This window comes from Garra rufa, chromosome 1, assembly GCF_049309525.1.
Source record: "Garra rufa chromosome 1, GarRuf1.0, whole genome shotgun sequence".
NCBI classification, from domain to species: Eukaryota; Metazoa; Chordata; class Actinopteri; order Cypriniformes; family Cyprinidae; genus Garra; species Garra rufa.
The window spans coordinates 32138987-32163928 of record NC_133361.1 but is presented as its reverse complement, the minus strand read 5'-3'; the positions used below and the strand labels follow the sequence as shown (position 1 = coordinate 32163928).

At 36.3% G+C, this 24942-nt stretch overlaps 2 protein-coding genes across 3 annotated transcripts in view; one reads left to right on the top strand and one right to left on the bottom strand.

The window, feature by feature from the left end:
• The first annotated feature begins 878 nt into the window (after positions 1-878).
• On the top strand, positions 879-22462 carry mmd2a (monocyte to macrophage differentiation-associated 2a). Its single transcript, XM_073838905.1, has 7 exons — positions 879-1153; positions 10014-10095; positions 15616-15776; positions 16965-17039; positions 17145-17246; positions 17392-17461; positions 20045-22462. Exons 1-7 carry the CDS (start codon positions 912-914, stop codon positions 20246-20248), a joined length of 936 nt encoding a protein of 311 aa, XP_073695006.1. The 5' UTR covers positions 879-911; the 3' UTR covers positions 20249-22462.
• ap5z1 (adaptor related protein complex 5 subunit zeta 1) overlaps positions 22193-24942 on the bottom strand; it is a 14764-nt gene continuing 12014 nt past the window's right edge. For both annotated transcript variants that reach the window (XM_073838885.1, XM_073838892.1), the window contains one exon: positions 22193-22942. In XM_073838885.1, the coding sequence (XP_073694986.1) occupies positions 22672-22942 (271 nt within the window). In that variant the 3' untranslated portion in view covers positions 22193-22671. The remainder of the gene's footprint in view (positions 22943-24942) is intronic.

Below are 24942 nucleotides of genomic sequence, written 5' to 3'. Positions count from 1 at the left end.
GTAAAATTCGTAAATATATCAAAACGTAATTTTTGATTAGTAATATGCATTGCTAAGAAAATTTGGTCAACTTTAAAAGCGACCTTCTCAGTATTTTATTTTTTGCACCCTCAGATTCTATATTTTCAAATAGTTGTATCTTGGCCAAATATTGTCCTATCAAACGGTACATCAATGCAAAGCTTATTTAAAAGCTCAATAAAAAAAAAACACCTTATGACTGGTTTTATGGTCCAGGGTCACATATTATTTTATCTTTAAAATATTTTAAGCCATTTAAGGCCCCCGAACCGTAGCCTACCAGACAAAGTACGGAAGCCATCTCTCCAATCACGAAGGATGAGACTTAGATTGAAATGTTGTGAACTTATTTAACCAGCAGAGGGCTTCGTTCGCTTTGTTTCCGCGATATCACCATTCTAGTGTCAGCTAGTTCACCGTCAGTGCTAAAACCCCCTTTGGGTCGCAGAAAAAATGTGCCGTGACCAGTTCAGAAATCTTTAGATGTGATACCTGACCACTTTATTTTTTTTCTTTCAGACTCATATAACAGTGTTATAACAGAGCAAAAATGTCTTTATATGTTACAAAATGGATGCAATCTAATTTAACGTTTTAAATAGGTCTACGATTTTATTTGATTTATTTTTACTTATTAGGGAAAAAATAAGGGCTTCACAAAATAGCGTGTATATGTAACTGATCCCAGAGAGGTTAGTTTGTTTACGTCTTTTAAACAAACATTTCCAAAGCAAAAATCCCGCTACATGACAAGCAATGGACAAACAAGATGCAGTCCGTTTGCCGCGAGCTTTTTCCAAGTTTACTTGGAAGGAAGCAAAGGGGCGGGGAGGGGATTCAGCACACGCACAGCGGCATTTCTGACAGAGAGATGGGTCGAGGGGCGCTTAATGATTATTACAAAAATCCGCTGTCACTTTCTCGCTGCAGCTTCTCGCCGTTCACCTCACGTGTGCGTACTGAACAACTCAAGTCTTCACGTGCTTTTAGAGGCAGTACTGCTTCCTTCCAAGTTTCGGACACACATTGAAACATCCGGAGTTTGCTCGTCGCTGGTACGTGGAGTAGTCAGTCCGCAGCGAACATGTACAAATATGTACAGTATGGATTTTAGGAGGACAAAGCTCGGCAGGTAAATTATCTAAATATAACGTTTACAACATTGTTTTTTTTTTTAATGCTATTGAAAAAAACATCTGACTTAACTTAAACTACCTAAAATTATATTTTTTCTCCTATCCTAACAGAAAACCATTATTGAAAGGAGAATGAGGGTTGTTAATGAGAATACAACACTATTAAACAAAATAAAACAGCGTGAGCTGTTGGTGCAAACATGTTTGGAGAAGCCATTGTGTTTTGGGGGGAAAAAATCTTGAGGTTCTGACAACTTCTACTTTCATTTGATTTTTGCACTGTTTCAACTTGCCTTTGGTGATGATTTCCTGCAGAGCATCACAAAGACACAGAATAGAAATTGATTGCAATATGTGACCCTGGACCATAAAAACAGTTATAAAGCCAGTATTTGGCCGAGACACAACTATTTGAAAATCAGGAATCTGAGGTTGCAAAAAAATCTAAATATTGAGAAAATCACCTTTAAAGTTGTCCAAATTAATTTTTAGCAATGCTTATTACTCATTCAAAATTATATTTTGCTATATTTACGGTAGGAACTTTACAAAATATCTTCATGGAACATGATCTTTGCTTAATATTCTAATGATTTTTGGCATAAAAGAAAAAAATGATAATTTTGACCCATACAATGTATTTTTGGCTATTGCTACAAATATATGTGTGCTACTAAACAACAGGTTTGGCATTAAACATATAACTTGAGTTTGTGTTAAAACATTTCTTCAATTTTAGATATATAGATGTATATTTCTTTTACACAAATGTAAAATGATCCTATAAATTTATTCCCAAAAGAAAATGATTATTCACTTTACTCATACTGTCTAGGTGAAATGACTGAATTTCTTAATATTAAACTCTCTTCATTCTTGTAAACTGCATTCAACGTTGTTTTCCAAGAATGATGTTTTAAAAAACATGACCTTTATTAATACGAAAATTTGCAATATAGCTACTTTTTTCAGCAGGACAGATAAAAGTCTACATAGTTTTGTGTGATGGCAAATTTAGTCAATGTCAGGTCACATACTTGGCAAACACAAGCAGGCTTTGTGTTTGCCTTTTGAGATCTTTGCCCCAGAGGATGTTGACTAGGTGCATGTCCAAATGCTATTTTTGTTCCCTCTTTTATTTCATGTGAGCATATTATAGAGCATCTCAATGCTTAATATATATCGTCACCTTAGAATTATAAGGTTCTATCTGCATTCCGAACACTTTAGAGATATTGAGCTTCAAAGTTTTTGCGTTCCATAGACTTATTTTTGTTTTCTAAAAAAAGTCCCAAAATGTACTAGGGCTACAAAAGAAACCTCACATAATGTAAATAAGTGGTCACAGAATAAGAATATGTAATAACTCAATTTGGACAAAAATGTCAGATAGAACCTTATAATTCGGTGACGATATGTAAAAACACATTAACTGGCACATTTATTTTATTAATGCTCCCACAACCTGCTACTTAAGTTTGCTGAAAATGTACTACGGCTATTCAAGATGTGAGTTCGTTTTTTCATTGAAACAGATTTGGATAAATTTAGCATTACATCACTTTCTCACCAATGGATCCTCAGCAGTGAATGGGTGCCGTCGGAATCAGTCCAAACATCTGATAAAAACATCACAATAATCCACGCCTAATCCATATCTTGTGAAGTAAAAATCTGTGTGTTTGTAAGAAACAAATCCATAAATAAGTGTTAACTTTATACTGTTGTTGGCTACTAAAATACTCATGTCTTCTTTGCTTTCTCCAGTAAAAAATGTCATCTAGTCTGAAACAGGATTGAAATATGCACAGATCAAACAGTACAAAACTGTTCCAATTAAAAATGTTGGTGGATTTTGATGTGACCGGACAACACCGGATGGACTTTTTCACTGGTGGAAGCATTATTATGAAATACGGATGTTTTTTGGCCAGAAGCAATGGTTTACAGTTTACCGCTTAAAGATAAATTTCTTTTTATTTTTGGGTGACTAATCTGATGAATTTAATTAAACTGTGTTACCATACCTAGATGCAGTGTTTTCTCTTAACCCTGGATAACTTTCAGGTGAGTCATAAACTCAACCTGTCAGCACCTGATTACTTTTATTTGATCTTCAGAATCTTCCCAGAAAGGTCAGACACGTGCCCTACAGTCTCTTCTCATAAAGTATAGTACAATGAGTCGTACTGTGTGTATTTTTGTCTTTGGTTTGGATCCTCCATGTTTCAGAGACTTGCATTGTGAGCATCTGAGTGCATATTTGGTTTTTGGATGGGATATGTTGTGATTACCACACTCAACAATAAATCATTCAGTTAATGATCAGTCTGTGCTCAGAAGAACCCGGCTTGATGAAGCTGGAGCATGTGAAAGGATAATGAACAAGGTTTTACCAAAACCTCAGATGCAGCAGAAGCATAGCCTAAGCAACTTTCTCACATCTGCCATATTTAATTACTATTTTTTAACTTTTAAAGTGGTTCAACGATTTGGTATTGCAATAGGGGAGAGGATTACGCAACAAAATGCACTTGCTGTGTGGTTTGGAAAAAGAAGAACTTGAGGTCGGGCTTAAAATGCTGGAATGCAATGTTTGATCTCACGACTAGTATAGGGCCACATTATGCTTGAGTAGACATCTTGGCTCAATCATTTTTGGCTGAAACCCAAGACCAGCACTCTGTATCATGTTGCTGTAGAGACTCTGTGAAGTGTAAACATCCAAATCTCTGAATGTTTTCTCTAGTAAAGGGCCACAGGGCCACCGATGAGTCTCACAGTGTGACATTATCATATTCTCACACAGACACATCAGCCTGGCACTGATGTACTCCTGTGTTGGATCACCAAAATTTGAGATTTTGAAACATTTCTTATTATTTTTTCTAATTCAAAGGGGTCATGACATGAGAAACCAAATTTCCCTTGATCTTTTGACATCGATTTGGTCTTTGTATGCTTAAAACATCCTGCGAATTTAATAACTTAACAATGTCCTCATCATCAATAAAAAAACATTTATGTAATAACTCTCAGAAAATGGCTTGTTTGGATTCGAGGAGTGAGGTGATGTCAGCCAGGCGGCGGCGGGCGCAGTCGTTTGCATAAACACTGCCTCAAGAGCAAGACATCGACGAATAGTCATCTTCTCACCACTCTTAATGGCTGACACTTGATTATGCTGAATGTAAGTGTCGCGTTGCGTATAAAGCAAATAGAAATTACAACCACTGTCGCTATCTTGTCCACACTGACTGGATACAGTATACAGATGCACGTTCGCTTTCTGACACAGTCTATGTGCTTTAGTCTGTCGTTAATAAGTCAAATGGAGTGAAAGAATGTTTGCTTTGACGTATTTGGGTTTAATGACTCGTTTGCATCTTTGTACAGATATCAGAAGGATCCCAGCGTAAGAAACAAGTGGATAGTTTATTTTTAATTGCATCCCGGATTGTGTCTGAGGATTTTGTTTTGTAACAGAGTCACAGTGTCATGGAGAGTTCACAAACAAACATTTGTTGAAAGATGTAGCATTACTAGATCTGACTGCAGCTGTATCACAAACTGTAAGTAAATGGTTTCATAATGTTTTTTTCTGGAAATTACAGTTTTATTTTGATCATGTTGTCAAAACACTTACATGCGATAGCAAGGGGGCGGGGCATTGATACGGTTTCCTATGCAATGACGTTAGCCAATCATAACTGTGGCCGATTACTAACAAGCCTTAAAGGACCTGCCCCTTAAAACAGGGCGTTTTAGACAGAGGGTCAGAATGAAGGTTGAAAATAATAATTTTTGCACATATTTATTTGTTTTTGTGGGGGTTTTTTGTGCAAAAAAGTTTATTGTCATTATAAGTAAAGGGGTCCTATTATGCTTTTTTACAAAGTCTTTATTTTGTTTTGGGGGTGCACTAGAACATGCTCTCATGCTTGGTGGTTCGAAAAATGCATTATTTTTCACATAATTTACATTATTACAATAGCTTTCTCCCCAGCCTGGCACAAATGGCTTGATTAGTTCTGGGTTTGATGAAGGTCTACCTTCCGAAAAATGAAATGTGTTGTGATTGGTTAGCAGTCCCACTGTGTTGCAATTGACCATATGCAAGAAATACTCCCTTGTTTAGTCAAGCCAGCTAAGTCATTTCCGGTCAACTGTACTGTGCCGTAATATGAGCGTACTTTGTTCGTTTTCTCTACATAATCCATTCACAATCGAAGAAAAGTGTTGTTTGTCTAAGAGGACCAAACGTCCATGTATACCGTTTCAATAATGACAAATGCCAGTTTAAAAAAATTCGCGAGTAAATCGGCTAAATATGCGCGAGTCATTGCTGTGATTGACAGTAATAACCGGACCAAACAAATGACAAGCTGATGTAAATAAAAAGAGCTTAAATGATTCAAACAAAATTCAGAGTAACAAAACTACAGCAGTAACAAGTATGTGTTGGTTAAATATATAGGCTATTTAATAGATTTTACAGTTCAAGATAAAACTTAAAAAGTAGTTATTCAATTTTATAAAAAATTTCAAATTCCTATCGATTCATATTGAGTGCATTATTTAATTATTATAACATAAATATTTAACATATTTGTAGTGAACTATATATTAGTATTTAAATAATTCACCCTTATAGGCTGTTTGTGTGTGAGCTATGACTTTCTGCACTTGCTATACTATATAATGTTACTTAAGGGCGGTATTTATTACTACAATTTATTATACTAGTAATTTTATAATAAATCGAAAAGCAAGACGTCTTGAAAAATATAGGGAGAGGCAGCTGCATAATAAATAATCCTCTGCTGCCATCTATTGGTTATATGGGGTAATTCCATATTATTTTCAAAAATATCAAAAAATAGACGTTGTTTTCCGTGAAAAGTCATTTTTTTCCGATGCCTTTTTATGAATGAAAAGTGAGTCCTTGAATTTTATTTCACAGCTGTAGAGTTAGAAAATAATAAGGCTTTGAAATATTGCAAGATTTTAAAAATGTGTTCATGACTATAAAGGCAAGTTAGTGATTATCAACAATATGATTAAGATGTCCTTGAAGAGAAATATCGCTAGCTACCTAACATTAGCCTAAACACGTTATGATAGTGTTTAGCTGTCAGCATTTAAATGTACAACTATGCAGATACGGAGAGTACGGGATTACCAGGCTCTGCATTTAAATTATATGTTGTTAAATAATTTGAAACTGAATGTTCATGCCGCTAACATTGTTTATAATGTTGCAATTATAATTTTTCTCAGTTTCTGATAAGAACGAGGCACTAGATCAGTCTCAAGAGTGTCCACCTAATATATAGCACGTATAAAATGAGCTTCAGCGGAAGTTTACGAGCTGGCTTATCTTTATGCGGAAGTTCTAAAGAACGCTCCGTGCATAAAGTCAATTGGAATAAAGTGATTTTTATGTTTTAAATATGGATATTTTTCTTTTACAAAAACACATCAGAGGCTTTTACTGACCCCGCCGGAGCCATGTGAGGCACTTTTTATTATGGATCGACTTGTTTTGGAGTAATGGAGAGAAACACTTGTCTATACCATTCAGTCTGTGCCATTCTAAAGCTTGGGAGTGCCTGGATTATTTTTAATATAACTCTGACTGCGTTAGTCTAAAAGAAGAAAGTCTTACAAGTCTACGGTGCAGCTCCGATGTGGCAAGCGATGATCGTCACTCTAGTCAATGCTTGTGTTTACATCCGCCACAGCTCCACATGTGTTTCAACCCTCTATACCACACAAGTCAACGCCGCGGCTCCAGCACAGCTACCGAAGCAGTTTGCGGACACTTTAGTAAAAGCTTGCATTTATACGAGCGTGCTATATCGCTTAAGTTTCCCCACCTCGTCCCTTCCCACCTGGCAACAATTTCAATTTCCACAGGAGGGATACTGCGTTGTGACATCTTAGCATGCGGAAAACAAACGCTGTAGTCCAAATGAGCCGTTTGTTGTAGTTCTTGAAAATGTTTTTTTTAAAAACAAAATATCTCCCTTTGGAGTGTACTTTGAGAATTGTAACTTTGTAGATGTTTTTTATGCCTAAACATACACACCACACACTGGCTAAAATTCAAAAAGTGAAAAAGCATAATAGGACCCCATTCAAATAATTAAAAAAATCCATGTCATCATGACCCCTTTAAAATCCTCCTTTTTATTTCCCGGTTTGAATCTCAGATTTTGTGTGTCAGAAATCAAATTGTGGTGAATCAATGATTTGAACTAGATTGATTGGTGCTGGAGCATGAAGATGGTATTTTATATATTTTGAAGTATTGCTAAAACATTTCCCTATTATATAAAGTTCAAGTATATATAATAGAGCCAAACTGACATTGATCGTCTTAGTTTAGCCCCAGATGCCATCATATAAAAGCAATTCCTTTTATAAAGGCCAAGCAGAGACACACCGGGTGCTGAACCCTGTAGCGATGCCAAACATTCATTGAATGAACTCAGCCATAATAATGAACAGGATGGCCTGCAGTGCTCTGAGTAAATATTTTCTCTGAATATAGTAAAAAATATTGTGAGATGAAAAAATGAGACTAAATATACCCAATAACTATGTTGCTTAAAGGCACGTTATGCAGCTCTGGTGCATTCGGGCATTATAATTGAATGTATGACTGTGAATGCATTTCCTACATCACACCTGGATCACACTTTTTTAAGCATATTAAATCATATTAATAACACAGCACAGCAAAATTTATATTAAAAAAGATATGAAGAAAAAATGCATGTTTCATAACAGAAAGGACATGGCAGTCCTTTGTAAAAGGACTTGCCAGCCTGCATGTTTCAGTGGCAGAATGATGCAACTGCAACTGAAGACAATCAATCTGTTTACTGCTAGAAATATGCTATAATCAAGATATATAATCGAAAAGCAAAGTAAGATGGTTTTCAGAGCTCGCTGAGCTCGGCTCATTTATTCTGATTAGCAGTCTAGCCCACTTCCCTGTGTCCTCATGCACATTAATTAAATCACACAGATAAAGAGTGTTTGGGGGGAAATAAAAAAGAAAATCCCAAACCTCAGGTTGGCATGGAGACTATGACATCATCACTCAATACATCAGCGGCTCAATGTAAGTGGCATAAAAGACCTCATTCCGAACAGGATTAGCTTGGTCGTTAGGTAGTTACAGATGCTAGGCAACCATGCAATACAAGAAAATTCTAAAAATGTGATCCGAATGTATATTAAATCCTTGAGGAGCCGCAAAGAGGGTTACCTAATGCTCTTGAACCTGAACATTATGCACTCTTTATCCATATAATCTGAATTAACTTGAAAATGAAAAGGACTTTAACCTGTAACACTCTCTGATTCTGTGCAATCAGTTCTGTTATTCAAATGAGTTGTGTGAGAAATGAAGTTTGGGGTCAGTAAGGTTTTTGGAAAAAAAAACTGACACTTCTATTCACAATGGATGCATTAAATTGATGCATTAAAGTGGCAGTAAAGCTATTTATAATGTTATATAAGATTTTTATTTTAAGTTTAATGCTGCTCTTTTGAACTTTCTATTTATCAGAGAATCACCGTTTTACCAAAATAATATACAGCAAAACTGATTTCATCATTTATAATAAGAAGAAATGTTTCTTCAGCACCAAATCTGCATATTAGAATGATTTCTGATAGATCATATGACTGGAGCAATGATGCTGAAAACTCAACTTTGCATCACAGGAATGAATTACATTTTAAAATATATTCAAATAGAAAACAGTTATTTAAATTGTAATAATACTTCGTAATATTACTTTTTTCATTGTGTTTTTTTTAATTAATTCAGCCTTGGTCTGCACAAGAGAGTTATTGAAAAAATATATATATTAATGAATAATATTAACGGGCACCTGTTATGCCCCCTTTGACAAGATGTATTATAAGTCTCAGATGTCCCCAGAATGTGTCTAAGAAGTTTCAGCTCAGAATACCCCACAAATCATTTATATAATAAGTGATCTGTGGGGTACTTTGAGCTCAGACCATTATATTTATTATATAATTCTTAAAATGCCTATTTTGAGTGGAAGCAGAAAAATGCTGTTTTCGTGCATGGCTCTTTAAATGCAAATGAGCTGCTGCTCTTCGCCCGCTTTTTTAGCTAAAATACATCTTTTTGGTTTTGATTATCATGTCTATGATGCTGAAATCATGCGTTTTAAATCATATTAGTTTAAACATCTGATATAGGGTTTTCTGAGCACACACATCATGTGAGCATGTGAGTACCAAGTTCTCTTTCATGTCTTATTGCGCTTAAACTGTCAAATACACACAAGTTTATGTTAAAAACACACAAGTTACAAAATTGCCGGTTATGTCTGTGAAGGTAAACAGCTGGGAAAGAAATAGTTTTTATGTTTTTATTAGATCTGTGTGGCAGCAGCGTAATATACAGTAAATAAATCAATAAATCTACTGCTCTCGTCTCCTCTGAGGCTGGGACTCTAAATAGTGTTCTGTGCAGCCAATGATGAACGTGCAGATTCAGAGGCGGAAATATTATAATAAGATCCCCTTCCTATGTCACGGAGGGAGCAAAATCTGAGCGGGTTGTTTTTTTCACCAGCTTGCAGAGAAAGGCTTACCAAAAAAAAAAAAAAAAAATTCTGAGTTGTCCTTTTTTCACATTTTCTGGGTTGATAAATGCATCGGGGACCTGATTATAGCACTTAAACATGGAACAAGTCATGATATGTTACCTTTAAATGAAGAGAAAAATTGAGACTGAAGCTCTACTTTCAGTCCAAAATTTAAAGATTTCAAATTCACCAATATATATATTTATTTTTTTAGGTTTATGAACAACCGAGTCCCATCTAGCAAAAGATACCAGCCAACTGAGTATGAGCATGCAGCCAACTGTGCCACCCATGGAGTAAGTGGAAAATTTCTTATCACACAGAGCAGGTCAAAACAATATGTGGAGTAACCTTACTGAAAATAAAATGCTTCATAACAAAAGGGTTGGTCAACGTTTAGCATAAAGACCTCTGGTTTTGTGAAGGACAGGGTGTTGTCAAGAGGGAAGGCTTTGATGCCATTGTCCTGTGACACAGAAGGATCACCAAGGTCACAAAAAGACCACAGAGAGAGTGTGATGTAATACTGTTCAACAAACAAAAATATTTGATGGATAAACATGGAAAAACTCATTCAACAATAGCATTAGGTCACAGTCATTAAGTCTTTTTCATACAGTCATTTGCTTGACTCAGTTCTCTTTTCACCCTCGCTTCTGATCTTTGTTTTATGTTTATGTGTTTTTTACGGGCATGTTGGGTATGGCCTTGCTCCGTGATGTTGTTTGGATAACATCCTGCTCTCTAATCCCCGCCTCTCAGAGCCGCACATCTGGCACGGCCTGTTCACAAGCTCCAGCATGAGACATTGACCACACAGCAAATCCTCTTTGCACCAATGAATTGTCGTTTGGCTGTGGAGTAAATGCTTAAGAATACTGTGCATCTACTTTTCTGATGTCTACATCAGAAAAGTAGCTAGGACAATTTACTGTGCATGTTTGTTGATAATGTCAGAAATGCTGGTTTTGGTTATTACCTTCTTTTAAAAAAGGAAGGCTTCTGCAGCAAATTAGTAGTGATTGTGGGATATGTTAAGAAGATTTAATCAGACACACATAGTGACAGATGGAAGGAGGGTTGGTCAGGCTACAAATATTAGAATTTGTAATTTCTCCACAGTAATCCAAATAGCAAACTGTACATATGATGTAGGACTAGGGTTGGCCATTTTAGTTCATTTTGTATTTAAGTACTGTAACGTAGGGTTGTAGTCGAGACCAGCTTGTTCGAGTTAAGAACGAGACCAGCTGAGGGTTCATTCTGAGTTAAGACTGAGTCACATGCTTTACATGAAAACATGGCCTTGGTCTTGTTTCTCAAGTTTCAGTACAAGATCACATTTTCATGTTCTTTGACCTTGAAAATATTGACTTATTGATAAAAAAAAAAAAATGTAAGATCATATTTTAATGGTCTTGCTCTTCAAGTTCGTGCCTAAGCCCATATATTCATGATCTTGGTTTAGGTCTTAGTCCACATACTCCAGAGTCCACAACAAGACCAAGACCATGAAAAATTGGTCTTGACTTACCTTCGAGTCCAAAACCTTATTTTCACAGTCTTGGTTTTTGAGTCTAAAAGAATATTTTATGGTCTTGGTTCTCAGGTCTGATTCCAAGACCATGATCTTGGTTTTAGTCCACAACAAGACTGAAACACTAAAATACTGACTTATTGATAAAAAAACAAAATCAAGATCATATTTTTATGGTCTTGGTTTTAGTTTTAGTCCACATGAACCTGAGTCCACAGCAAGACCAAAACCATGAAAATGGAGTCCTGTTGAATATTATATTTTTATGGTCTTTGTCCTCAAGTCTGAGTCTAAAACTATATTTTCATGGTCTTGGTCTTAGTCCACATGCTCCAGTATCCACAACAAAAAATTGGTCTCGACATTTTTTTCGACATTTTTTTCGACATATTTTTTACAGTTTTGGTCTTGGTATTTTAGTCTAAAGATGATATTTTATGGTCTTGGTCCTCTGGTCTGAGTTCAAGACCATATTGTGATGATCTTGGTCTTAGTCCACATGCTCCTAAGTTCACAACAACAGCTAGACCATAAAAATATTGACTTATTGATAATAAAATGACTGTAAACCCTTATTTTCTTGGTCTTGCTTTTAGTTTTAGTCCACAAGCACCTGAGTCCACAGCAAGACCAAAATCTTTTAAATAGAGTCCTGTCGAATGTTATATTTGTATGGTCTTTTGTCCTCAAGTCTGAGGTCTAAAACAATATTTTTATGGTCTTAGTCTTAGTCCACATGCTCCAGTATCCACAACAAGACCAAGACCACAAAAAATTGGTCTAGGCTCATGCTTGAGTCCAGGACATTACTTTCACAGTTTTGGTCTCGGTTTTTTAGTCTAAAGATGATATTTTATGGCATTGGTCCTCTGGTCTGAGTTCAAGACCATATTGTCATGACCTTGGTCTTAGTCCACATGCTCCTGAGTTCACAACAAGAGCTAGACCATAGAAATATTGACTTATTGATAATAAAATGACTGTAAGCCCATATTTATCCATCTTAGAGACCAGCAAGACCAAAACCATTACCAAAACCATGAACAATGTCCAATATCATATTTTTATGGTCTAGATACTCAGGTCCGAGTCTAAGACTACAATTTTCATGGTCTTGGTCTTGATCTCACACAACAAGACCAAGACCATGAAAAATTGGTCTTGTCTCGCCCTTCTGTCTTGGTCTTAGTCTTTGAGTCTAAAACAATATTTCATGGTCTTGGTATTAGTCCACATGCTTCAGAGTCCACGACAAAACCATGTAAAATCAGTCTTGTCTCACCCTCTTTTTTTTTTAGTCTTCGAGTCTAAGACAATATTTCATGGTCTCGGTCTTAGTCCACATGTTCCAGAGTCCTTAAAGGGATAGTTCACCCAAAAATTAAAATTTGATGTTTATCTGCTTACCCCCAGGGCATCCAAGATGTAGGTGACTTTGTTTCCTCAGAAAAACACAAACTAAGATTTTTAATGAAAACCGGTGCAGTCTGCCAGCCTTATCATGGGCGTGGATGGGCACCAAACCTTTAAAAGTAAACAAAAACATGCACAGACAAATCCAAATTACACCCCGCGGCTCGTGACGATACATTGATGTCCTAAGACACGAAACGATCGGTTTTTGTGACAAACTGAACAGTATTTATATCATTTTTTACCTTTGATACACAGCCATGTCCATCTGTCATGAGCACGAGTTTGGCATCAGCCACGTCACATGTGCACGCGCTCTGTCGTAGAATACGCAAACGCCGGAAGCGATCTGTCGCGTGTATACAACACTCATTGTTTACACAGTGCACAGAGATTGTGGGTATAGCGTCTATTCAAAATGGTAATTACTTGCGCGTATCCTGATTGTTTAAACCGATTTAAAGCTAAAAGATTACGTTTGCTTGCGCAAACTCATCCGGGACTTTTCACTGATTTCCCCTTACGGAGTTTGCGTATTCTACGACAGAGCGCGTGCTCATGTGACGTGACTGAAGCCAAACTCGTGCTCCTGACAGATGGACATGGCTGTGTATCAAAGGTAAAAAATTATATAAATACGGTTCAGTTTTTCCCAAAAAACGATCGTTTCGTGTCTTAAGACATCAATGTATCGTCACGAGCCGCAGGGTGTAATTTGGATTTGTCTGTCCATGTTTTTGTTTACTTTTAAAGGTTTGGTGCCCATCCACGTCTATGATAAGGCTGGCAGACTGCACCGGTTTTCGTTAAAAATCTTCGTTTGTGTTTTTCTGAGGAAACAAAGTCACCTACATCTTGGATGCCCTGGGGGTAAGCAGATAAACATCAAATTTTCATTTTTGGGTGAACTATCCCTTTAACAAAGCCACGAAAAATTGGTGCGATTGCTCTGTTAGTGTGGTTCATTTGAATAAGTGTGAATGCTGCCATCCAAACCCTGGTGCGCACCAAACAAACAACCCATCTTTTTAGCGGTGTATCCAAAACAAAATGAGGAACAAGGAGGTAAAGTGCCTTTTATGAGCTCTTTGTGAGTTTGTGGTGAAAATAAAATCATATTCACGCAACAATGAGCGTGCTTAGTCCAGCAGATGGCATTGCGTGTATTATACTTAAAGCGGCGATCAGCATACCGATCAGTGAATGAGTACTTTGATGTCATACACCCACAGCACCACTTTAAGTTGAACACACCTTTTCCTTTTGTTTGGAGTGTTCTGTGAGTTCCATTATGAAATATACATCATTCAGCCTGACCAATCAGGTTGTGAATGTATTACTATGCCTTTTCGGTATCTTTAGGTTCACTGTCAAAAATGCCAGTGTGAACGCTAAGCAGACCAGGACCAAATGTATAATTTTCCTTTTTGGACCGGACCAACTGAACCAAACAAACCAAACTAACGCTTTGTTAGCTATGCAGGTCATTGAAACTGCCGTTTTGAATGCATGAGCATTTTACTTTCACTTTTGATTTGCGATTGTTGAGCTCTGTGTAATGTTATACTACCACATATTTTACAAGTTTAGATGCTTGTTTGTGATGCTCAGGATCTGTAAATCATTCGTCATTGTCTGCGCAGTCGTCACACCTTTCTCTGGTTATGTGGTAAGTGAAATCTTATGTACTGCAATGTAACAGACTACCACTAGCAAGAAGCTAACCGTGTCCCTTTAGTGGCTCGCCTTATTTTATTAAACACGTTATTTGTTTTCCTTGCCTTTCTGAGTACAGCAATTTTCGCTACTGTCCTCGCTTTGTTTTTTCACAATAGCCTACCCGCAGAACTTCTGATGATTGGGCTATGCAAATTTTGGGGGCGTGACTATGAACGATTGCAGCTATTAAGTCATAGTCGATGTTATGTTAGGATTAGCCTATTTTTCAGTGGTCTTTTGCAAACACCAGATTTATATAAGAAGGAGGAAACGATGGTGTTTGAGACTCATGGTATGTCATGTCCATGTACAACACTGTTATTATTCAACTATGCCAAGGTAAATACAGTTTTCCATTCTATGGCACCTTTAAGTCTAAGACAATATTTTTTGGTTTTGGTTCTCAGGTCCATGACCTTGGTCTTAGGGCACATGCTCCACAACAAGACCAAGACCCTGAAAATGTACTTAATATTAAAAATTGAGTGTAAGACCATAGTTTCGTAGTCTTGGTTTTGCTCATAAAATATTGAGCCCAAGACCACATTTTCACTTCATGGTTATGTAATGGATTAAGAATCATGTGGACTTGCTCTTGACTCTTGACAAATGAATGAGAAGGTGTGTTCAAACTTTTGGTCTGTACTGTATATTTTTCTGTTTATTAAAGTTTTTACTCTACATTTGTGCAGTTTTCAGTGGGTTAGTGATATTTTTTAAATATATATAAATTAATAAATATTTTTTAAATGTGTTTTTATACAAAAACTGCTTTTTATGTAAAAGTCACTTTATAAAAGACCCACATTTCTAACTTTAATTCATGGGAATAACATGGATAATTTCACATGGTTTAGTGTAAGATTTTTGTCCATCTTTTGGAAAATCCAGTTTTTAAAGTAGAAAAAACAACTACAAATAACTTTTACCAGTAGGTGGCTGCAGAGCTCCACTATTTGCAATTTGCTATTTGACCACCTGAAAGATATTTTTTCACAAGTTTTTTCAGTTGAATTCATATCTACAGTACAGACCAAAAGTTTGGACACACCTGAATGAGAAGGTGTGTCCAAACTTTTGGTCTGTACTGTATTAAATAACATGAGAAGATACAAAAAGCTATACATTGATTTTGTCTTTTGTTCAGTTCTGGATCATTCCCAGTATCCTGGGCAGCTCAGTGCTGTACTTCCTATCTGATGACCAATGGGAGACCATCTCTGCATGGATGTATGGAACAGGTCTATCTGGGCTGTTCATCATGTCCACCATGTTCCATACAGTGTCTTGGAAGAAAAGTCATCTCAGGTGAGTCATAACAGAGTTGTAATTTTAAAAAGTTATATTGTTTTCTTCAAATAAAGTAAAAAGAACCTTAGCAGCAACTAAGATAACCCCAAGTCTTGATACTAAACAAAAAAGCATGGTATTTGTCAACTAAAAAGGATGCTTTTGAAAAAGAGCACATGCAGTATGTTTAACATGTTTTTTGCCTTGGGGGATTCAAGAATGACTAAACATTCTCATTATGAAGTGCTTTAAGATTTGAAACAAACAGATTTCCTCAGATAATTGGCCATGTTTCTTCTCTTCCACAATATTTAAAAATAATTCAGCTGCAAAAAGAAGAATTTATGCAATAGCTTTGCATTTATTCTATTCTTAAAACCTGACAAAACATAACAAACAGCATCTGAAATTAAATATCTCCACCCGACATGTTGACCGTCAAGCCTTGAATTTACAGAAAACAAAGAGCAGTCATATGTCATCTGCAGGCATACAGATGTCTGAATATTTAATGTCATAATTTATGATGACTCTTCCCAGATAAAGAGCGGCTTCAAGCTACACTAATGGTAGATTTACCGGAATATTGTACTTTGCTATGGTGCAATATAATATAAAACGTTGTTTTAGGCTTTAGTTTAGTATTATTTGCATATTCTGGGCTAAGAGGAAGTGTCAGCTGCAAATGCAGATTTAGTGGAAACATTATGAATGAACTTTGGATCTTCTTCAGAGCAGGACACCTAAGCAGTTACACATGAATTCACACTGAGTGCAGATGGTATCACATGGGCCTGTCAGTTCATGCTCACAGATGTGATTTAGTCATGACCCTGCCCATTCCAAATTACACATACGGGAAAAAGAACAAAAAGAGTTTGGGAAACAAAAACAGGGTTCAAATCTGTATAAATAGGTTGCAACATGCTTCACGAACACTTGCCTTTTCATTTAGAAAATCAAATCATCATATTAGAATGATTTCTGAAGGATCATGTGATACTGAAGACTGGAGTAATAATGCTGGACATTCAGCTTTGCATCACAGGAATAAATTACATTTTAAATTATATTCAGTTATTTTAAATTATACACAACATTACAGTCCATAGTGTATTTTTGATCAAATAAATGCAGCCCGGTGAGCATAAGAGCCTTAAAAAAAAACCAACAACCTAAAAATAAAACATTTTCTTGCTGTAACAGGAAGGTGGAGCAGCGATTCCACATGTGTGACAGGATGGTGATATATTTTTTCATAGCTGCATCTTATGCACCCTGGTGAGTATGTGATGTGCGTATCCACCAGTAACATCACCGCTAGCGTTTTACAGATTCAAAAGGTTGAGTGTGTTGCTGACACAGGTGTGTTTGTTTTGTGTGCAGGCTGAACCTGAGGGAACTAGGACCCTGGGCTGGGCACATGCGCTGGTTGGTGTGGATCATGGCCTGCGCTGGCTCTGCCTATGTTTTCTTCTTTCATGAGAAGTAGGTGCCCACTTTTTTAAGGATGTAGAGGATAATAATCACTCTCAAAATTGTACAAATGCCACTACGAATGCATCAAAAAATGCAAGTGAATATTACCAACCCAGCATCGGAATATCTTTAAAATAGCTGTGTTGTGTTTCAGGAACAAGATACTAGACTTACTGTGCTACACTGCCATGGGAGCTGTTCCAGCAGTTGTTCTTCTGTCAATGGTATGTGTGACTGACACCTATACATGCGTTCATAAATACAGTAATGAAGGCTTTTCAGATGCCTTAAGCAGCTTATTTATATTTTACTACATTTCCGTTAGCTAGTGTTGTTAACATAAAGTATACTTTGCCATTTGGTCTTTATTTTATTAATGTCTTTGTGAGACCAAGTCATTGAGTTACTCAGTGAATCAGGTGCCTTTTAAAATGTCAGCCCTGTTTAATGCAGAAGTAAGCTTGCTGCATGGGTGAGACCTCCGGTTCATTAGCCGCTATACGGAAATAATGAGAAGAATTACAACGTGCAGTTAATGGTAAAACTGTTTGCACTACAAACCAGTGTGTTCATATTTAAGATAATACATTAAAATAACATGGTAAGACACACCTATTTGCAAGATCAAGCAGCAAAACAAGCCGTTTTGTACAGCTAAAAATAGCTGGATGTGAATGAGACTGGAATCCAAACCCATAACAATTACAAATGGCCGCACCCGCTCTTGCGGGAAAAATAGGTTGAGATATATTTCATGCCCTCAGAGAAGTAACAGGGTTCACATTAAGTTATTTTTGTAAAAGCCTTGTGCCTCTAGGAAGAGAATTTTATACTTTTTAATAGGGATGCACCGATCCGAATCGGCCGATCATGCTTGCGCGTTTTGTCAGTAAAGCCGGTTCTGTAATCAGCGGTAAATGCCATCAGGTGCGTGATTTCACGTTGAGCCGTATATACTACACACAGCCGTTGTTTACCGACGAGCTGCGCAAATCAATGTTCATTATCAGTGTGAATGTGCGCAGCTCGTCAGTGAACAACGGCTGTGTGTAGTATATACGGCTCAACGTGAAATCACGCACCTGATGGCATTTACCGCTGATTACAGAACCGGCTTTACTGACAAAACGCGCAAGTGATCGGCCGATACGGATCGGGGCATCCCTACTTTTTAATTATCACTCGTTTACCACATTATATGAAATCATGGTAACAGGGTTGACATTTTCAATATCATCCGCGAATGCTAAACACAAAACATGATAAAGTGATAAAAAGATGAGACCCTTGCTTGACGTTGAACAGTTGACTTTATAAAAGCATAATTAGATAATTATGACAGTTTTGAGCTTAATGGAATTTTAACAGTTGAGGTCAAGTTTAAATACACTGTGCAGAATCTACAAAATGTTAATTATTTAACCAAAATAAGAGGGATCATACAAAATGCATGCTATTTTTTATTTAGTACTGACCTGAATAAGATATTTCACATAAAAGATGTTTACATCTAGTCCACAAGAGAACATAATAGTTGCATTTATAAAAATGACCCTGTTCAAAAGTTTACATACACTTTTCTTAATACCGCGTTGTTACCTGAATGATCCACAGCTGTGTGTTTTTTGTTTAGTGATAGTTGTTCATGAGTCCCTTGTTTGTCCTGAACAGTTAAACTGCTCACTGTTCTTCAGAAAAATCCTTCAAATTCTTTGGTTTTTCAGCATTTTTGTGTATTTGAACCCTTTCCAACAATGACTGTATGGTTTTGAGATCAATCTTTGCACACTGAGGACAACTGAGAGACTCATTGTAGAAGGTTCAAACACTCACTGATGCATTAAGAGCCGGGGGTGAAAACTTTTGGAATTTGACGATCAGGGTAAATTTAACTTGTTTTGTCTTCATGTAAGTATCTTCTGTAGCTTCTGAAAGGCACTACTAAATGAAAAAAAAAACATGATATTTAAGCAAAATAAGACAATTGTACACATCTTCATTCTGTTCAAAAGTTTTCACCCCTGGCTATTAATATTAATTAATTGTTTTTCCTTCTGAAGCATCAGTGAGCGCTTGAGTCCCTCAGTTGTCCTCAGTGTGAAAAGATGGAACATAAAATCAAACATTCATTGTTGGAAAGGGTTCAAATACACAAAAATGCTGAAAAACCAAAGAATTTATGGAACCTGAAGGACTTTTCTGAAGAACAGCAGCCAGTTTAACTGTTCAGGACAAACAAGGGACTCATGAACAACTATCACTAAATACAAAAAAAACAAACAAAAAAAAAACAAACAAAGCTGTTCATTCAGGTAACAACACAGCATATATGTAAACTTTTGAACAGGGTCATTATTTTGTCTCGTGGACTATATGTAAGTCTTTTACATGAAATATCTTATTCAGGTCAGTACTAAAAAAAAAAACTAAAAAAACATGCATTATATGATCCCTCTTATATTTGTAAAATAACATTTTGCAGATTCGGCAAGGTGTGTGTAAACCTTAAGAGACATTAAAGATGTATCATATGACACATTTAGATCAGAATATGTGCATATTTGTAAAAGTTGATAAAGGATGGAGACAGATCAAAAAGCCTCCTCATGATGAATAGAAGAAACTAGAGCAATGTTACTGGAATGTTCTCTTTAAAAGAAGTTTGCATTAGTATTAGCCATTCATTGTTCAAGTTATTTTTTTACACTTGCAAACAAGAGAAACAAATGGCCTGCTTTTTGTACATTGTCCCTTGTGTATTTTATCTGTGGGAGAGCGACCTGTTTAAACTGAACGTATTATTTCAGCCTAACAGAGAGGGCATATTAGAGCTGTCAGTGGGCGGAGTTTTCTACTGCCTGGGAATTGTCTTCTTCAAGAGTGACGGCCTCATCCCATTCGCTCATGCCATCTGGCACGTCTTTGTGGCAGTGGGGGCAGGCATACACTATTACGCCATCTGGAGGTACTTGTATGCAACCGGGACCGGCCAAATCAAAATATCCAGGTGACAGATGTAGAAGATCTCAACTGTGTTCACACATACAGGGTTTGTTGAGCTACAAAAGACAATGTATTTAATCATGAGCTGCCTTCGCATCCCTCTATATTAATCATAGATGGGCATGTTTTAGTATTGTTGGTCTAAAATATATTTTTATATAGGATTTCTGTCCTGATAACTCAGCACCTTCTGGCCAGTCTATTTTTTGCAGATGTAGTTTTAACCTGTTGAGATAATGTACCGTTTCCAATCGTCAGTGTTTACAGGCAAACTGTGCATAAGACACAAATAACATTCCACTTTTTTTAACTGAGCTATTTACTGCCTTCCCATAATCACGTGCTTATGATAGTAATTTATTGACGTGGAGCAGAATAATGTTGAAGTATTTCTACTACTGTGATCTTGTAGTAACGTATATGTAGAAAAATGTTAGTGACTTTCTAATTTGCACAATGGATCACGATGGATCATTTCTATGGGGTTGTTATGTTGTTTAGGTGGAAAGCTAGAGAGGATGAGATGAAATGTTTTCAAAAGAAGTCTCTTATGCAGTAAAGACTGTATTATGAAGTATTATTACAATTTCGAAAAGCTGTTTTTAATTGAATATATTTTAAAATGTAATTTATTCCTGTGATGTCAAAACCAAATTTTCTGCATCATCATTCCAGTCTTCAGTGTCACATGATCCTTCAGAAATCATATGCTGCTCAATTAATATTGGTGCTCAATTAATAATATTGGTTATTATTATCAATGTTTTAGACATGTATTTTCTTTCCTTCCCTTTTTTTATGTAACAATTTTCTTACCCCAAAGTTTTGATTGGTATTACCAACAATATTAAAGGAGAACTCCGGTGTGATATTGACCTAAAGTGTATTGAATCATGATACCGAGTGTGAACGTACCTTGCATATCTCATCTCGGTTTGTGTCCAGCTGTCCGAAATCTGGGGTCAGTTAGCCGATGCTCACAACAGGTTGTCAATGAGAGTCAACAGGGCATCGGAATAGCCATGTAAATAAATCACTGTTTTACGCCATTTACGAGGCACAAAGTAGCTCCACACTTCATTGGTAGACTTCCAAGGGCCCTGACATTTAAAACGAGACATTGAGAACTCAGAAAAAGCACCGGTAGTTTATTTACAAGTAGATTTATACAGACATTTTCCACCAGGAACAGACCAGTCGCCGCCATCTTGAATTTAGTCACGATAAGTCGAGTGTCGAGCACGAAGGAAACTACAACCTGATACGTTGATAACCTGATAAATTCCTTGGTGCTCGTCACTCGACTTATCGTGACTAAGTTCAGGATGGCGGCGACCGGATTTTCTTTTCCAGTTACTGTCTGTATAAATCTTCTTGTAAATAAACTACCGGTGCTTTTTCTGAGTTCTCAATGTCTCGTTTTAAATGTCAGGGCCCTTGGAAGTCTACCAATGAAGTGTGGAGCTACTTTGTGCCTCGTAAATGGCGTAAAACAGTGATTTATTTACATGGCTACTCCGATGCCCTGTTGACTCTCATTGACAACCTGTTGTGAGCATCGGCTAACTGACCCCAGATTTCGGACAGCTGGACACAAACCGAGATGAAATATGCAAGGTACGTTCACACTCGGTATCATGATTCAATACACTTTAGGTCAATATCACACCGGAGTTCTCCTTTAAACAGCACAGCTGTCAGTATTGATCATAAGAATGTTTTTCTTGAGCACCAAATTATGACGTAAAAATTCAATTTTTAATCAGTTCAGCTCCCACTATTGGGAACAAGCAATGCACAGAAGCTCACAAGGACTTGATGAATTATGTACATCTTTTAAGTAAAGCCCAATAAGACTTTCCTCAAGGTGTATTAAAAATATAAAGCGTTTGTTTTACCCATTGAGACATTCAGCCAGGAAGCTCAGATATGAAAGAGTACGTTAAGCACTGTGACTTTGAATGTAAAACAGGTTTTTACTCATTTTGTCATAACATTGCATTGTATTGTGTCAATATTGAATTCTTTTGTACTATTAGTTTCATAGACTTTTACTCAAAAGTTCAAAAACTCAATCTTAACTGTATTTTAACAGTTTTGACACTATAAGTGGCAGTAATAAATGCAACCTAGACACATAGAATGTTTAATTTATAGAAATGTGTCTCTAACAAACAATTCAATAAATCAAGGAATAAATCATAATACAAAATCATAAATAATCCCCTTGTGTCTTGATTTTATATATATTTATATATTTGTGATGTGATTAGCAGAAGTGAAAGTCCCTATGAAGTGCGGTTGTGAAGTGCTTGCCTGTTTTGCTTTAGCGTCTCTCTCCACATTCGCTTTCACTCCCTCTTTGTGTCCTTCAGAAACTCTCTCTTGGTATTCTGCACAGATATTTCGAAAACCGTTTCCTAGAATTGGCTTACGTGGGCAGGAAACTGGAATGTCTATGGAGGAGCCCGCTGACTGCTCTCATGCCCTGAGGAAGTGAGGCGTTGGTGTCTCGGTGCCAGCGGGGGCCGTCGCCTCTGGCTGAAGGGGCTAGAACAAACTGAGCCACATTTGGTAGCTTGAGCAAGTTAATAAGTTCATGGGCTCGTGTGATGATCTCCTCAGTGTCCTCCTCACTGTAGCATGCCATTACGGGACCGCTACGGGCAAATGTCCGCATCTTAGACAGGCAGAGCGACACTCTGAGAGAAACAGAATTAAATGGAAAGAGTGAGATATGGAACTGTTAGTTGATATAGCAAGGTTGTTAATTCTACTGTATGTTATGGCTGATAAGCATTTATTGGGAAAAAAATATATAGTTTGAACTGGGGAAAAAAAATCTTGATTTTATTCACAATATGCACTAATGCATGATCAAAACAATTTGAGACCACTTTGACCACATGTACTTTTTGAAACTGTGTTACAACCTTAATTACCAGTTTGTTCAAGGCAAATAATGTAGAGCCTTATGATTTTTACAGAATCAGTCACAGAATCCAGTCATGAAAATGGAATTGTACTGTAATGTATAAGAGTGTCATGGACAAAATCAAAAGTAAGTCAGTACACTTAAATCAAAACGTGATATGGACTAGTGTCTGTGAATATTAAGCTGCAAAAAAACAAAATATCAATCCTGCACATTCTGCGTGTCTCTGTGGGAATGAATGGCGCAGATGCACAGTTTCGTTATACTGAAGCATGCCTAAAACTTGCGGTATTTTCTGCTTCTGCTACCTCAATATATGAGTTGATGAACACATAAACATCATCTCTTACTGCTCTAAGAGTCACTTCATGAGAACTTTTTTTTTGAGACAATCTGTCGTCATATCATATACAAACAAAAACTTAAAGGTCCTCAGAGCAACCCATCAAAATAAAAGTTCAGTTTAACTTGAAGAAATTGTGACTTAATGAAATGATAGTACAACTACAAATAATACAATTATCATTAAAACATATTTTTTTTCAAGGAATATTTAGCAGAAACAATTATTTACCAGAATTTATTTACCAAAAAAAAAAATGCATACACACAGCACAGTATTTCTAAAAAAATAATAATAAAGTAATAATATATTTTTTAATTAAATTAATTAGAAATGCATTTGATTACTAAAAATTTTATGAAACCATTAAAATGGAATCAAAAAATGGAAAACACAGAATTCAGTAAAAATAAAAACTAAAGCAAAAAATAAAATATATTCCATAGGGCCTTAAAATGTCATTTTTGTTAAACTTTTAATAAATTTGCGTTAAACGGCGTAAGTTTCAAGATTTCAATTAATTAGACATGCTTTTTGATTCATAAAATGTAATTTAACCATTAAAACAGTTTAGAAAAATAAAAACAGAAAAAACGAAATCCAGAAAAATGTACAAGGGAAAAAATGGAATTTGTAAAAAGAAATTCAACAGAATTTGGGAAAAAATAATTTCAAAAGGCCCTGATTAATAACTATCTCAACTATCAAAAAACAAAAACAGTCATTATTATCCAGGTAACATTCCACAGGGGAGTGTAAACTTTTGAACAGGTTTGTATAAATTCAGTTATTATTTTGTCCTGTGGACTTCATGTAAACATCTGTTATGTGAAACAGCTTATTTCGGGACAGTATTAAATACAAAATAACATGCAATTTATAGAATCCTTGTTTAACTTCTTGCATATTCTGCAATGGTTTGTCAACTAAAAAAATAAACGGTTCACCCAAAACTGAGAATTCTGTCATTAAATACCTACCCTTATATCGTTCCAAACCTGAGGCACACAAATCAAGATATTTCTGATGAAATCAGAGTGCTTTCTGAGCCTCCATAGCGTTGTGATATTTTTTATAATGGTGCTAGGGTGACGCAGAGGAGAAGAATAGTTGAATAAAGTCTCGTAGCGTCGTAAAATTACGGTTGAACCACTGATGTCACATGGACCATTTTAACAAAGTCCTAAGTGCGTTTCTGTGCCTTGACCATGATATGACCCTTGCTGTCTATGCTGAGACAGAAAGCTCTCGGATTTCATCAAAAATATCTTAATTTGTATTCTGAAGATGAATGAAGGTTTTACAGATTTGGAACAACAGTTCCAATTATTAACGACAAAATTTTCATTTTTGTGTGAACTGTCCCTTTAAAAGGCAAAACAACATATATATTTTTACAATTTGTAATAAACTATGGTGTTGGA